At 41.8% G+C, this 15,747-nt stretch overlaps 1 protein-coding gene across 5 annotated transcripts in view; it reads left to right on the forward strand.

Moving 5' to 3' along the window:
• Positions 1–15,747, forward strand: part of GRID1 (glutamate ionotropic receptor delta type subunit 1) — a 798,312-nt gene that overhangs the window by 639,086 nt on the left and 143,479 nt on the right. For all 5 annotated transcript variants that reach the window (XM_007962718.3, XM_073019016.1, XM_038008970.2 and 2 more), the window contains one exon: positions 14,942–15,043. In XM_007962718.3, coding sequence (XP_007960909.1) covers positions 14,942–15,043 — 102 coding nt within the window. The remainder of the gene's footprint in view (positions 1–14,941; positions 15,044–15,747) is intronic.

Raw genomic sequence — 15,747 nt, forward strand, 5'->3', positions numbered from 1 at the left:
AATCTCTTATATGGTGGCTGACTTGCCCCAGTGCAAGGGTCATAAGTGGAAATTGAAGGCCATTTAGAATGTAGACTCAGAAGTCACAAAATGTTACTTCCACAACAATTTAGAAATTACAAATAAAACCAATCAATATTGAAGGGAGAGGGGTGAGGTTAGGCTTTGTATGAAGATGTGGAAGTGACAAGGTCACATTCTAGAAGAGCATAGGATGATGTTATTGCTAAACTTGGAAGGTGCAACCTGCTCTCCTGCTTCTGATGGCTATAATGATCCACACCCCTCTCAAATGAAAAAAATACTCTCAACTCCCTCTCTAAAGAACCTCAAAGACTCGTACCATTTAGGGCATTGACTCGAAGTCTAGGATCTCATCATCTAAGTCAGGTTGAGGTACAGATGAAGCTCTTTGAGTACAGATTCTTGGGCACATCTTCCCAAGTATAGTTTTCAACCTGAATACCTAAATCTAAAGAGACAAATGATATAACTCCCTTGCACTCAAGATATGAAAGTAAGGCAGTCATAGGATAACTGCAATAAGGATTACCATTTGTAAGGATGGAGAAGTTGGAAAGCACATAGTGATAACTGGTCGATAGCAATTTTCATATCCAACTGGGCTCATGTCATTAACTCCTCAATTAAAACTTGTTACTGCTTCTCTGTTTCTTCACTCTACCTTTGAGCTCTTGATTCTTCCCAAATCATCCTTAGTTTTCCATTAAAAAAATGTAGATTCTTTTTGCAGCTGATTTCCTTCCCCATAGTTCAGGGATCTAAATGTCTCTCTCATTCTGTGTTGTCTCTGACCCATTTAGTCTAACCTGGTCGTGCTTTTGACACTACACTTACTTTAAAAATTGTGTGGGTTTTAAAATTAAGTTTATTGGTTGTTGACCACATTAGATAAAAGCCACACTTGCAAATATTTTTGACAGTCTCTTCTTTAGCTTGAATTCCCAAACAGGCTGCTAGTGATTTTTAGAATTTCTGTTGTCTAACAGAGAAGGTCTGTGAGGTACACCTTTAAGATTATAGAAAGTCTTTTGTCTTTCTGAGAAGTCTTCAAGGCAGCATTTTAAATATGTATGAAGTCTTAAGAAAGGGTTTACAGTTATACCCTTCATTTCATGGGTCCACATTTTCTGGCTAGTCTGCAGGAGTTGATCTTTGCGTTGAGAACCTCTCTTATTTTGGAATTTTCTGCTAGAAAAGACTGAGAATAAAAAATGTTTTATTTTTGAATCCAACAAATCTTGGCTTCTCTCTTCTATATACTTTCTTTAAATTCTGATTGAAAACAGAGTCCCTTCTTTACTTAATCTATGAACTATCTATGCACCTATGCATGTATTATGACATACAATTAAGAGAAACCAAAGGATCGTTCAAATTTCTGCCTGAACACCTCAGTAGTTAGATTCACCAGTTTATTAAGTAGATTTTCTACTTTCCATATTACTGCATGTGAAAAATTTCTAAAATTTTCTTCCACTAGATATTAGGTTGGTGAAAAATTAATCGTGGCTTTTGCCATTACTTTAATGACAAAAACCATAATTACTTTCTCACCAACCTAATAACAAAGGTAGCTTTTTTTTTTTTTTTCAGCTTCCAATATTTTCTCCTAAACTCCTACAGTAGTTTTCTTGAGTTTTGGTTCCACTAAAAGTCTCCTTAAGGTTCTCCTATCTTCTTTCCTATACACAGCCTCAAAGCCAGTTCCACATATTTTATATATATTTCTTATAGTATCACTGCATTTCCAGGACTAACTTCTTTTCAAGTTACTTACTGCATGAAAACCTAGAATTTCATAAAATAATAATTTATAAATGTCTAATGGATTCTGTATGTCAGAAATTTGGTCAGGGCTTGTCTTGGGGATTCTTCTAATGTTAACTAAAGTCACTCAATGACACTCAGCTAGTTTATGCGCCACTCTTAAGGATCTAAGATGGATTCACTCACATGTCTAGTGCTTTGGCAGAGGTGATTGGAAGGCTGGACACATATGGGATCCATGTGGGACCCACATGTGATCTCTCCAGCATGGTGGTCTCAGGTTTGCTGTACTTTTTGCAGGCAAAATGGGATTCTCCTAGATAATTGGTTCTCAATGGGTGGTGTTTACGGGGGGCGTGGGTGTACAATTCTAACCTCCAAGGGTTTTTGGCCATGTCTGGAGACATTTTTGGTTGTCACACTGGTTGGGGGCCGGGGAGTCGGGAGAGAGGCACTACTGATATCTATTTGGCAGAGGTCAAGGATGCAACTAAACATCCTACAATGCACAGAATAGCCCCCACACCAACCCACAGATAATTATCTGGCCCCAAATGCCAACAGTGTCAGGTTGAAAAACTTTTTCCTAGAGCAAGTATCTCAAGAAAACTAAGTAGACACTGTATGGCCCTTTCTGACCTAGTCCCAAAGACAGAGCATCAGATTCAGACCAGATTTAAAGGAAGAGTAATTAGACTTCTCTTCCTGATAGGAGGTGGAGAAGTCACATTACAGAAGAGCATGTGGGATGGGGAATATTGTCACAACCATCTTTAGAAAATACAATCTGCTGCAGGAACTGTCAGGGAAATCTGAATGTGATCAGTGCCATGAAAAGGGGTAAGCATAATGTGTTAAAGATGCAGGAGGATCTGTCACTTCTAGTTGGAGAGATAAAATGGGGTTTCCTGAAAACAGGGCAATTAAACAATTTTTTTAAACTGACAATTGAACCTTGAAAGAAAGGTAGTGCCTTGAAATATGCAATTGAAGGAAGAACATTCTAGGCAGAGGGAACAATATAATAAAGGTATCAACATTTCAGGGATTAACAAACTATGGCCCTTGGGCCCAAAGCAGCCTGCCGCTTAATTTGTAAGTAAAGTCTACTGGAACCCAACTCCACTACTCAATGTATGGAGTGGCTGACCACAGAGACCATCTGGCCCAGAAAACTTTTGTATTTTTTTTAGTAGCGACAGGGTTTCACCATGTTAACCAGGCTGTTCTCGAACTCCTGACCCCAGGTGATCCACCCACCTCAGTCTCCCAAAGTGCTGGGATTACAGGTGAGCCACTGCGCCTGGCCCACATAACTTTTTGTTAAGGCAGAGACCATCTCTTCTTCATTTTCATTTGCTCAATAAAATCTTGTTTGGAAAACTAATAATATTGATCGTCCTCTGGGTACTTCCTCATTAACTGGCTGGAATGTCATGCTTTTCTTAGAAAACTTAAAATATTTACTGTATGGTCCTTTATGGAATAGTTAAAGAACTATCCATGGACTAGTTCTTTAATTTATTTCCTGATTCAACAAATAATTTGTTAAGTGCATGACATGTGCCAGAAAGTGTGTCAGATGTTTAGTGTATGATGGTGAGCAAAACAGACATCCTCCCTATTATGGAGGGTGCTTTTCACAGTTTCAATATTTGAGAGGTATGAAGAAAATATCAAGGTCTTGTGTTTAAAAATATTAAAATACTTAGGAAGAGTGAACCTGAGAAGGCCTTTATCAAGAGTAAAACTCATCAGGCAAGACCCACCAGATGAGAAAGAGCCAACCATGAGATGTGAATGGCAGAGATAAGATTTACTGGGAACATGAAGGATATGCACAAAGTTCCTAATCAGGAAGGACCTCGGCTTGAGAGAGAAAGTGAAAGGTGGCCAGTGTCGGTGGGGTGTAGTGAGTGAGGTAGAAAGTGTGGTGGATGGGGTTAAAGGCAGACATGGATCACGTCTTGGTGAGTCTTATAGACCATGAAAACGATGACCCAAGTGTAACTGAAAACCATTTGAGAATTTTGAGAAGAATGAAATAAAGCAATTTTCTTAAAGAAAAGGAAAGAAAACTGTCTGCTGGGTTGAGGGAGGCTTAGATAGGGGGTGGATAAGAAAGAAATTGAAGGATAGTTAAGGCAGCTCATAAAGGTCCCAAGCAAGAAATGATAGTACCATGATATAGAAATTGTTCTTCTCTAACTTTACTGTGCCTATGTTCTTCTGGGAATCTTGTCAAAATACAGAAACTAATTCAGTAGATGTGGGATGGAGCCACACTGCAATGCTCCTGGACCACGGACCACACACAGGGGCCTAGTGGTAAAGACATATCAAGCGAGTTTTTAAAGAAAATTTTTATTATCCTAATACTTTACCATGACGAGAAGTCTTAAAGTAAGTTTCCAACACAAAATCATGCAAAAGAGAAAATCCAGCCCAGGAAATTTCAACCACTGGAAATAAATGAGCACTGAATGAGAAAACCTTTTGCAGAGCTTCAAATATAAGGCATAATCTGGAACCTTGAGTCTAAGTAGGAGGCAGAGGACAAAGGAAGAGAAGGATGTTCCAGAGAGAAGAGCCAGTTCATAGTTTGAGAGAGTGTAATGGGAGACATCTGCTACTTTTTTCAGTGTACGAACTCATAGAATTGACTGTCAGAAGTGTCTTGTCAGACTTCAGACTGAGGTATAGTGCACATAGGGTGATTAATTCGGGTCAATTAAAACCAACAAGAATCTCAAATCTGTTAGTATGGGCCTGAGCATAATAGACTTAAGAGGAGATATTATATTATTAATAACAATAACTAATATCTGATGGAACTTGGAACACATGAAGACACTTGAGCCCAGAGAACAAATATGACCAGTTCATACTTTGCCAAAGGTCCCCAGGCTCATCTCTGGAAGAAGCAGTATTCCAGCCTGGCTTGTCCCACTATAGAGAATGCCTTTGCTGGAACTAGCAGTTTATTTAGAGAGAAAAAGCCAATACACCTGAAACAATTAAAGAAAGGTACAAAATCAACATTACAGTCATTAGCTAGACTGCACTGCAGTTTCAAAATGAAAATTGCTTTATTGTTTTTCTTCTGATTATAAAAACAATGCTTCCTCTTGGTACAACAATTCTAACCGTATAGGACTGTGGAGTGCAAGAGATGAATATTCCCTATAATCCCATTGCTCCACCCAATGCCAGAAACAGCTACTTATAACTACCTTTGAGCTTATGCTTCTATGTGCATCATCTCACAAAAAGAAATAAGCTTTTGAAACCATATGGTTTATTTAGTATGTGCAATAAGTCTATCCTTTTGAGGTATACAGTGTTTGATCAGCTCTGACAGATGTATATGGTAACGTAGGCACCAGGCCATTCAAAATATAGAACACTTCCGTTACCCCAAATGTCCCACCTTCCTCTTTGCATTTGATACCCTTCTACCATTACCACCTCCAGACAAACATTGATCTGTTTTCAGTACGTGTAATATTGCCTTCACAAGAATGCCATATTAACAGCACCGTAAATCACACAGTCTCCTATGTCTGGCTTCATTCACTTGGCGTAAGGCTTTTGAGCTTTATCCATGTTGTTGTGTGTGTCAGTTGCTTGTTGCTTTTTATTGCTGAGTAGTACTCTGTTGTGTAAATATCCCACACTTTGTTTATCTATTCACCAGCTGATCTACATTTGGAGAGTTTCAATTTTTTGGCTATTATGAATAAAGCTTCTATGAACATTCACATGTGGACCTTTGTATGGACATGGTTTACATCTCCCTTATGTAATGTCTAAGAGTGGAATCGCTGGGCTTAACATTGTATGTTAACTTTATAGGAAATTGCCAAAGTGTCTTCCAATGTGGCTGCAGAATTTGCCTGCCAGATTCTCAGTGACACCTGGTAACATCAGTCTTTGATTTTAGCCATTTGAGTGAGATTTAGTGTACTGCCTTGTGACCTTACTTTGCATTTCCCTGATGACTCATGATGTGGAGCATGTATGTTTTCATGTGCATATTGGCCTATCACATGTCTTTCTCGTTGGAAAAATAAGTCCTTTCTCTATTTTTTAAAATGAGTTGTTTGTGAGTTTTCTTTATGTGTACTTGATAGATATCCTTTATTGGGTACACACATGTTTGGTATTTTTCCTATAACTTTTGGATGGTAGCTTACATTTTTCTTTTTCCTGCTCCATCCAGTGGAAGTTTGATGGAGAAGGGCTGATGAGTAGATGTGGCCTCCCTTGAGTCTAGGGCCCAGGGATCCTGACTGTTAAAGATCCACACTTGACCTTTAAGATTGTTAAAATTCCAGGGTTTTTTCTTCTTACTCACTTTTATAACTACCACCTGCTTTTGCTCCATGCTCTGCCATAGAGCAGAAACACTTCTTGCATCCTGTCTCTGCTTGGAGGGGTTTCGTACCATTTGAAATTCAGTTCAAAGGGTGGCTTTGTGATTGCAAGTGTCTTATAGGCTAACTTTATATATATGTATGGTTAGTTGATTATAGTTGTTGTTGTTGTTCCCAAATCCTCTTGCTCCTTTCTATATCTTAAGCAGAAGTGGAACTGCCTGCCTCCATCCTCACTCTTAATATGACAAAAGGCTCCATTGACAGCATTATTAGAGTTGGTCGGTCCTTTTATCCTGTGTGAGCCCACTGAGACCTTCGTGGCCTGGGCTTTAAGGTAGTGGAAGCTAGAGCTTGAGCATTTCCTTTGCCTTCACTACGAGTGATCTCTTGCCAGTGCGGAAGGCATTTCTGCTAGTTTTCATTGCCTTTCTCTCCTGCACCACTGGGAAGTATCTTTTCCTCATCCTTGCTAAAGGTTTTTCAAAAGCCCCTGTATATCATAGTCCTCCTGTCCATTTCATTCTTCTTTTAGTTTCTTACAGCTCTGTCCTCTGGACACTTAATACACGTCCTTCTAGGACTTGTTTTTAAGATAGTGTGTCTTTCACACCAAAGTCTCAATTCCTTGTGCAAATGGTCCTAACTGAGATGGATACTCTCAATTCTCTCCATCTCAGGAAGTGATAATCACTCCTTCCTATTCACATGCCTGAGATATTCAAGAGTGGTCCTAGCCCCTTCCTCAGTGGGTGTATTAATTCCGCTCTGAGTGCCAACTCCTGTGGCTCATACCCTCTAAGGCCCAGGTTCATTAGCTCTGATATGCTGGGATTCCCAAAATGAACTCTCAAGTTATACCTTACTTCGGGAATCCTGGCTACCAATATTAATATTCTACCCTCAGATGTTCACAGTCTCCTTCCAAAGTGCTGTGTTTGTATCTAAACATGTTGTTCCTGCATTTAGCTGAAGGTTAAGACTTGCAATGGATTATCTGATATCAGTGCTGGCCGAATGTCCAATTCAAGCTGATTCAAGATAGTGAGTTCTGTTTCACCTTACCCTTATTTAAGGATGTGATCCTTTGAAACATACTCTGAGCCCATTTGCTTTCCAATAAAAGTAAACAAAGAAAAAAAACCCTAAAAGGTGACTTATTGTTTTAGAAAAGCCCATGCACTGATATAACGACAGACCCACTATGGCCATCATCACTGAGGCTGGGGCCATCTGCACTCAGATCATGGCAGTCACTGGTTGATGAGAACACAGCTCTTATGGGATTTCAGATGTGGTTGTGAGGTCTGATAGACATGGCCATAAAATCTTCACCTCTTGCTTTCCAATACTATCTTGAGACAAGCTTACCAACCAAGTATTTGTCACTGAGCTGTAAAATTGTGACTGTGTAGCTTATTGATCTATTGTCTTATTGGATATTCTTAAACATGAGATTTGGGGTTATTTCCTTCCTTCCTTCCTTCCTTCCTTCCTTCCTTCCTTCCTTCCTTCCTTCCTTCCTTCCTTCCTTCCTTCCTTCCTTCCCTCCTCCTTCTTCCTTCTCTCCCTTCCTTTCTCCCTCTCTCCCTTCCTCCCTCCCTCTTTCTCTCCTTCCTTCCTTCCTCCTTGCCTTCCTTCCTTCTCTCCTTCCTTCCTTCCTCCCTCCCTCCCTCCTCCTTCCTTCCTTCCTTCCTTCCTTCCTTCCTTCCTTCCTTCCTTCCTTCCTTCTTTCCTTCCTTCCTTTGTTCCTTCCCTCTCTCATTCCTTTCCTCTGTCCTTCCCTCTCTCCTTCCTTCCTTTCTCCCTGCTTCCTTCCCTCCCTCCCTCTCTCCTTCCTTCCTTCTCTTGCTCCCTCCCTCCTTTTCTCCCTCTCTCCCTTCTTTGCTCTCTCCCTCCTTCCCTCCCTCCTGCCTTCTGTCCTTCCTTCCTTCTCTTGCTTCCTCCCTTTCCCTCCTTCCCTCCCTCCATCCTTCTCTCCTCCCTTCCTTCCTTCTTTACCTCCTTCCTTTCTTCATTCCCTCACTCCCTCCCTCCCTTTCTCCCTCTCTCTCTTCTTCACTCCCTCCCTTCTTCCCTCCCTCCTGCCTTGTCTCCTTCCTTCCTTCTCTTGCTTCCTCCCTTTCCTTCCTTCCCTCCCTCCATCCATCCATCCTTCCTTCCTTCTTTCCTTCCTTCCTTCCCTCCCTCCCTCCCTCCCTCCCTCCTCCCCTCCTTCCTTCCTTCCTCCCTTCCTCTGTCCTTCCCTTCGCAGGAATATACAATGCTCTCTATATGAAATTGGTTATATTCTGTCCCTGGGCTGTAAAACAGATTGCCACCTCTTTCTATCCTCCCTCCCCGTGAAAAGAGAATGACACTTTAAGACACCTTTATAACTAGTCTACAGAACACGAAGCCCAATCTTCCAAAGGACACCTGTCCCATTTAGGGTTAATAACCCTGCATTTATTAAGGACAGGGCCACAAAGTCCCAAATCCCCATATCTTACAACTCAGAAACACTAACTTGAAGAACAGCACCATTGACTTGGGAGATATATTTTCCTGAGACCAGTGATTTGTGAAATATATTCTCCAATTGGCTGATCTCTTGCACAGTTGTTTGTCATAATCAGATTTTGAGGCCATATATCTCCTTTCAAGTGATGATTGTGCTGTAACCTCTGGCTCCATCCACATTTCTGGTTTGGGTAGAGCAGATCTCAGCAATGAATGAAAACCGTAGCTGTCTTATCATATAGCAGCAGTACTTGTTTTGTTTAATAGTGCTGGAAATTAGTTTTTCAGGCACTGATCTTGACAGGTCAGCTGTCAAAAGTGGGTATCCATGGCCATAAATTCATCGATCCTGTAAACAAAATTCTGTCTGCAAAATACAAGGGGAAGTCAGAGTAGACACACTTAGGTACAAATGAAATGGTCTGGAGCTGTATGACTAAGTGTCGGGACTTCTTTGGGTAAAAGGTTTTTCTGGCTTCCCATTTATCAAGTCCATCGGCCTCATTTGGCTTTTATTGACTGAAACATTTTCTTGAGCATTCGGAGTGGGGAGTGCCAGACACCCTCAGGATGGGGGTGGGATGCAAGTCTCTTCTGATCTTGGTTGACTACAGGGCTGGTAATCCATTTAAAGCCTTCATTTACTTAAAAATATTCCACTGGATTATTTCATGTGAACCGTGCTTTTCTATGTTCTGGTCTTTCTATGTTCTTGGATCACAGATGGATGGCCTTGCCCAGAAATGGTGGAGGTTTACCACTGTTGTCTTAAGATTTGGGCAAGGGCACACAGTTTTGTGGAAATGGGGAGATTCACTCAGCCTGGAGCACTTGGCTTCTGTCTGATGTGAGGGAATAATAAACTTTCCTACTCAATATGAAGGATCCTGAATCCTGGAACATAGTTGCACTTTGATGTGTTTGAAAGGCAGAATTTTGATTTTTTGCTTTGAAGTATTTTTTTTCTTGCTTTGCCAGGGTACAGGATGCCTAAAGGCTAGGGAGAAAGAGAAGTCTGTATTAAAGCAAAGCAAAACAAAACAAAAATACTTTTTAAGTCCTAACCACTTTTAGATGAAAAGATAAGCATGATAATAGGCTTGGAAGAATTGTTTTTCCTTCATGAAATTCCATTTTAATTTACATGGCCTTCTCGTATTAAGGTTGTCTGAATATTAACTAAAATGATTTGGAACTACTCCTCTTTCTCAGTGGAGAAAGATTACTTGGATTGCTTATCTTCATGGATCTGGGCCTCAGCTGTGGCCACTTCCTATCTCCCAACCCAACAGTTTACAGAGCTCCCACCATCTTGGAGAGATCCTAGAATATGAGAAGCTGTGCTGGTCAAACTAGCCATATGCCCCTTCATGATGAGGCACCCCTAGACCAAAATTCCTTAGAGCCAAAGCACTGATTTATTGGGTTCTGACTCTCAGATTGGCCTTGACATATTGACAGGTAATTTGACTTCATTTGCTACTCCATCATGCAGTTTTCAGTCGTACAAGTGCATGTGATAGGATATTGCTCAATCATCTATGCTAGTTATTTTTATCAAAAGCTTATTTTACTTCCTATTCGTGAAAATCCTGTTAAAATCAGGAAGAGGATAAAGAAGGATAATGATTACTTATAATTCCATCACCTATGTGTAACACATATATCCACGTATCACATTTTAATGTATCTTCTCCCATTTTTACCACTGCTTTAAAAAAAAACATAATTGAGGCCATATTGTATACAGTCTTATATCCTGGTTCTTTACTTTGTGATTTTTAATTAAGCTATTTTATAATAGACTATTTCAAAGTTGTTTTCTTCTTTGAACAGCCCCTCAATTTGGTAGGCAAGGAAGATTTTTATTTCCCATTTCATAGATAAGAAAATAGAATCGGCTGGGCACAGTGACTCATGCCTGTAATCCCAACATTTTGGGAGGCTGAGGTCAGTGGATCTCTTGAGCCCAGAAGTTTGAGACCAGCCTGGGCAACATGGCACAACCTCATCTCTACAAAAAATACAGAAAAATTTGCAGGATGTAGTGGTGCACTCCTGTAGTCCCAGCTACTTGGAAGGCTGAGGTGGGAGGATCACTTAAGCCCAGGAGGCAGAGGATGCAGTGAGCCATGATCATACCACTGCATTCCATCCTGGACAACAGAGTGAGATCCTGTCTAAAAAAAAGAAAAGAAAAGAAAATGATGGAATCTCAGTAAAGTGTACTTTATTGAAAAAATATTTGTTGACTCTTTCTATGTTTCAAGCACTGTGCTGTCAAGTGCTGTCTGAGGTCACTCACATAAGTGGTGACAACAACTAGAACATAAGTCTACTGACTCATGAATGTCTGCTAAGTTCACACCTCCAAGTTCCCAGTTACAGAAGTTAATGTTGGAGAGGACAGCCTGGAATTCGAGGCAAGGTTGGAGACCCTGAGATGGGAATGAGAAAGGCCAGGTCCCGCCCAGGAGCCTGAGGCTCTAGACAGCTTATGAAGACAGGGTTTTGACCCCAGAGAACATGGCAAGAAACCCCAATGCCACAGCTGACTCACTGACTTAGGCCAAGAGTAGAAGGAACTGGAGATCCTTCTATTTCATTTCTATTGCAGATTTGCATAAATCATGGATATTAGGCTGAACATTCATTAGTTGTGATAAATGTGTCATTCTAATGTTATATCTTAATGGGAAAACTGGGTATCGATCTATTGACATTCTCTGCACAGCATCTACAACTTTTCTGTAAATCTAAAACTATTCTAAAGTGAAATCTCATTTCAACAAACAAGTAAGAGTTTACCAGACCCAGAAGAAGAGAAAGGGCATTCCAGGCAGAAGGAAACCAGATACAAATATCAGGAGGGAATGTGGTGTGCCTGAGAAAGGAGGAGGAATTTTGGGGATTGTAGTATACTGTAACTACATAAACTAAAGTGAGGTTGAGAGTCAAGATTGGCTCTGGATGAGGAAGGCTTTTCTTTTAGGCCAAGTTTAAAAGTCTTAGGATTTATTCTGTAGGAAAAAGGAATTCATTAGAATAGTTTAATTAATATAGTTCATATTTGAGTTTATTTGTTGTAAGGGTACCCACTTGCCTATTGAAGGATGAGCTGTAAGAGAGAGAGGTTGAGAGTAATGAAACCAATGAGAAAGCTGTTGCAAAGATCTAGGGGGACTGAGGTGGTGCCTCCTAGAGCCAAGCAGTGGGCCAGAAGTAGAGAATGATGTTCAGGGCTTCATCCCAACTGTTTCTTCCTGCCTCCATCCTCCATTCTAATTTCTGATTACAATCCCAGTAGAAAGACAGAGAAGGCCTTCTTGATCAAGATGCACAGAGCCCCATTCCAAACACTCACTCAAGCCAACACAGTAGAGAATTAAGATGCCCCTTCACCGTGCCAGGCAGGTTTGGCAGCAGATGTTAGGCAAAAGGGTCCTGGTGCAAGATAGAGTATGGAGTGTCTGAAATGGTTGCATCATCATTAGGACAAGATGGCTTCTGTTATGACTCTATGAGCCATTGGGATGGTCAAGAAGACCTCTACAACTCCACCCACACCCAGGAGAAGTAGCAGCATACACATCAGGGCTAAGCAGCTCCAGCACCTGGGCTAAGCAGTTAAGGTAGTACAGATGCAGGCACCCCAAATAAATATCCACTCCTGCCCCAGTGAGTCCATGGTAGAACATCCAAAAAATAGAGGCAATCAACCCCTTGGCCCCATTTGTCTGAATTTGTTCTCTTCCCTCTGACAAGCATTTTAATCCAGCTGTAGGAATTGATTCTGCATCTTCATGCAATTTCTTCCTTTCCTTTTTTCTTTCCTTTCCTTTCCTTTCCTTTCCTTTCCTTTCCTTTCCTTTCCTTTCCTTTCCTTTCCTTTCCTTTCCTTTCCTTTCCTTTCCTTTCCTTTCCTTTCCTTTCCTCTCTCAATCTCCCCCCTCTTTCTTTCTGTATTTCTTTCCCTTCCTTCCTTCCTTCCTTCCTTCCTTCCTTCCTTCCTTCCTTCCTTCCTTCCTTCCTTCCTTCTTTCCTTCCTTGCTTCCTTCTTTCTTTGGCAGGATCTCACTCTGTTGCCCAGGCTGGAATGCAGTGGCACAATTACGGCTCTCTGCAGTCTTGACCTCCTGGTCTCAATTGAACCTCCTACCTCAACCTCCCAAGTAGCTGGGACTGCAGGTGTATGCCACCACACCTGGCTAATTTATTTTTATTTTTTATAGAGGCAGTATTTCACCATATTGCCCAGACTGATTTTGAATTCCTGGACTCAAGTGATCCACCCGCCTTGGCCTCCCAAAGTGCTGGGATTGCAGGCATAAGCCACAGCTCCCAGCCTATTTCTTAAGATCCAATGGAGAAATAGCCATGATTTTTGCTTTTTTTTTTTAAACTGTATCATTATCCAAAGTGTGGTATGTTGGTATCTTCAAGACCTTTAAGCAGAATTTTGGGTGGATCTTCACTTGTTCTTTATCTCAATGCCCCCAAATTAATTAGTAGTGGTGGTGGTGGTGGGTGGTTCTTCAGGGTACATGGCCATGTTTTTTACTAATTTATTTATTCATCACGCCAAGGCATCCTATTATTTAGGATGGAGTGGGTCTTGTTGGGCATCATGTCCAAGGTGACAACAGGAAATTCCAGGTTTCTGTAAAACTGACTCTAGAACTCCATCTCTTATTCTGATGGTTTTACTTTATATCTCAGAGTTGTTATCTCTTCCAGGAGGAATGGCCCCTCAGGTTCTATGGTCTTATAGTCAGGGCTCAGTGTGCAGACCCTGCTGCAGATGTCAGAGCCATGGGAAATGCTGAGAGAGTAGAAGCATTCTTAAGTGGAACAGTTGGTGGTTCCTTTAGGGCTCCCAGTAGCACTTTTCCACTGGGGTTCTTCTTCTCTTCAGTTTAACTAGGGGATCTTATGGATTTTTCCCTGACAACAGTATGTACTGCCTGTGACAGTTTGACCCTTTAGCCCCCTGCTATTTAAATGGTGGTCCATGGATTAGCAGCAGCAGCAGCAGCATCACCTGGGAGCTTGTTAGACATGAATAATCTCAGGCGCCAGAATCAGAAAGTGCATAGAAAATCCCTGCGCGATTTGTGTGGATATCATAGTTTGAGTATCATGGCTTTAATCAACAACAGTGGTTCACAATTCTGGCTATGCATTAGAATCACCTGGGGAGCTAAAATATTCATCTCTAGTGCACTACAGACCAATTACATAAGAGTCTCTGGGGGTAGGACCCAACTTTCAGTACATTTTATTATAAAGCCCCCCTGAAGAGATACTAATATGCAGCCAAGTTTGAGGGCCAGTGACCTAGAAGAGCAGGGGTTTTCAACCTTGGCTGCAATATCAGGAGCATTTGGGAGGCATTAACTTCCTATGCTCAGGCCCTGAGATCCTGATTTAGTTGACTTGAGATGGGGCTGGGTACCTACATTTTGTTATGTCTTCCCCATTAATAGTTGAGAATCATTTCCCAGACAAAATTTTGTCATTGTATAGACCCTGCAAGGATGCAGGGAGGGGAAGCAGTCTCATGAACAACTGTGTCTCCTCATTGTTTCTGAGCCAAGGTAGGTTCTCCGTGACCACTTTAGGATGACTGTCAGAGATGCATCTGGCTACTGGATACACTCTGCAGGCTTAGGAGAATGTAGCAGATTCTCCTAAGCACATTTACCCTGCCATTAGCCTCTACCTGCCTATCAAGGAAAATGAAGCAGCTGACACCACAGTGAAAACAGGCAGGAAGCTCTTGACCCTGCTTGCCATAGGCACCGGTGTGCAAAGCAAGCACTTGAGTGTTTGCTACTTGCTTTACTGCTGAGCCTCATCCTACCCATGGAGGGAGCAATGGCTGAACTCAAGGGCCTTGTGGCCTGGGCAAGCCAAAGGAATAATTAAACAAAGAGGGTATTTTGTAGGCATCACAGTGACATGGCCTCTGTGGGTGAACAGAATAAAACTGGGCATAAACATATGTTTTAGAGACAAGTTCTCACCAGTTGGTTTCATTTTAGGTCTGTGCTGAGCTCTAGAGATCCAGGCGAGCTGAAGGAGGACATGTAACTCTGTTTACCATATGTCTATTCTCTTTAGGGTTTTAAAATGGCTCTGGGTCTCTGGGAACTCCAGGGGACTGCTGTTACCCTACCTGCCTAATTCAGGCTCCCAGTGTAGGAGGTGAGGTCCTAAGGTGTGCATAGGTGTCAGTTCCATCCCTCATAATCTTTATTTTTCCTTCACAGTTGGCGACGTGGGACTCAGAGAAGGGCTTGAATGGCAGCTTGCAAGAGAGGCCCATGGGCAGCCGCCTCCAAGGATTGACTCTCAAAGTGGTGACTGTCTTGGTAGGATCATGGGGACATTCTGGGAGCTACACCATCCAGGCTGTTGAATCAGAGGCTGCTTTCTGTCTAATGCTGGGTTTTGGGAGAAGAGAATCTTGAGGAGTGTTGTGAGCTTTCATAAGGCCTTTCATTTAACTAATTGTGTGAATAATGAAAGGAAGAGTGAGATTGATGTTTCTGCCCCAGGACCTCTGTGCTTTCCATAGGAAGTCCCTGAGCTGCTCTAGAAAAGGACTTCTCCTCCATAGCCTCCTCTGAGGACCAGAGGGGGCCCAGCTGCTCCCCTTGTTCTTGGATGTAAACTGGATCTTGACCCACTACTGGTCCTTAGGAGAGCTGTTCTGGTAGCCAGAACCCCAAGATAGATGGTGGAGGAGGACATTGTTCTAGCACCCAACACTACAGATGGGCTCATGTGACACAAATTCAGAATGAAGACCATTTGGTAGTTGCAACTTTTCTGCATGGGTATCATGGAATCATAGACTTTTGCATTTGTAAGAGACCTTAAAAACATCTTCCTTTCAATTGCTTTTTTCACGTTTTTATAAAAATTGCAGGAGACGTTATAGATTTGCCTCTTATTGACTGGGTCACACATGCCCAAATGTCCCTTCTGTCCCAGCAGACACTAGCATTCCCTTGGCTCAGAAATCTTTGGCAGCAGTATTTGTGCATTCCCTGTTTGCACACCACAAACAAGC

Source organism: Chlorocebus sabaeus, chromosome 9 (assembly GCF_047675955.1).
Source record: "Chlorocebus sabaeus isolate Y175 chromosome 9, mChlSab1.0.hap1, whole genome shotgun sequence".
Taxonomy (NCBI): domain Eukaryota; kingdom Metazoa; phylum Chordata; class Mammalia; order Primates; family Cercopithecidae; genus Chlorocebus; species Chlorocebus sabaeus.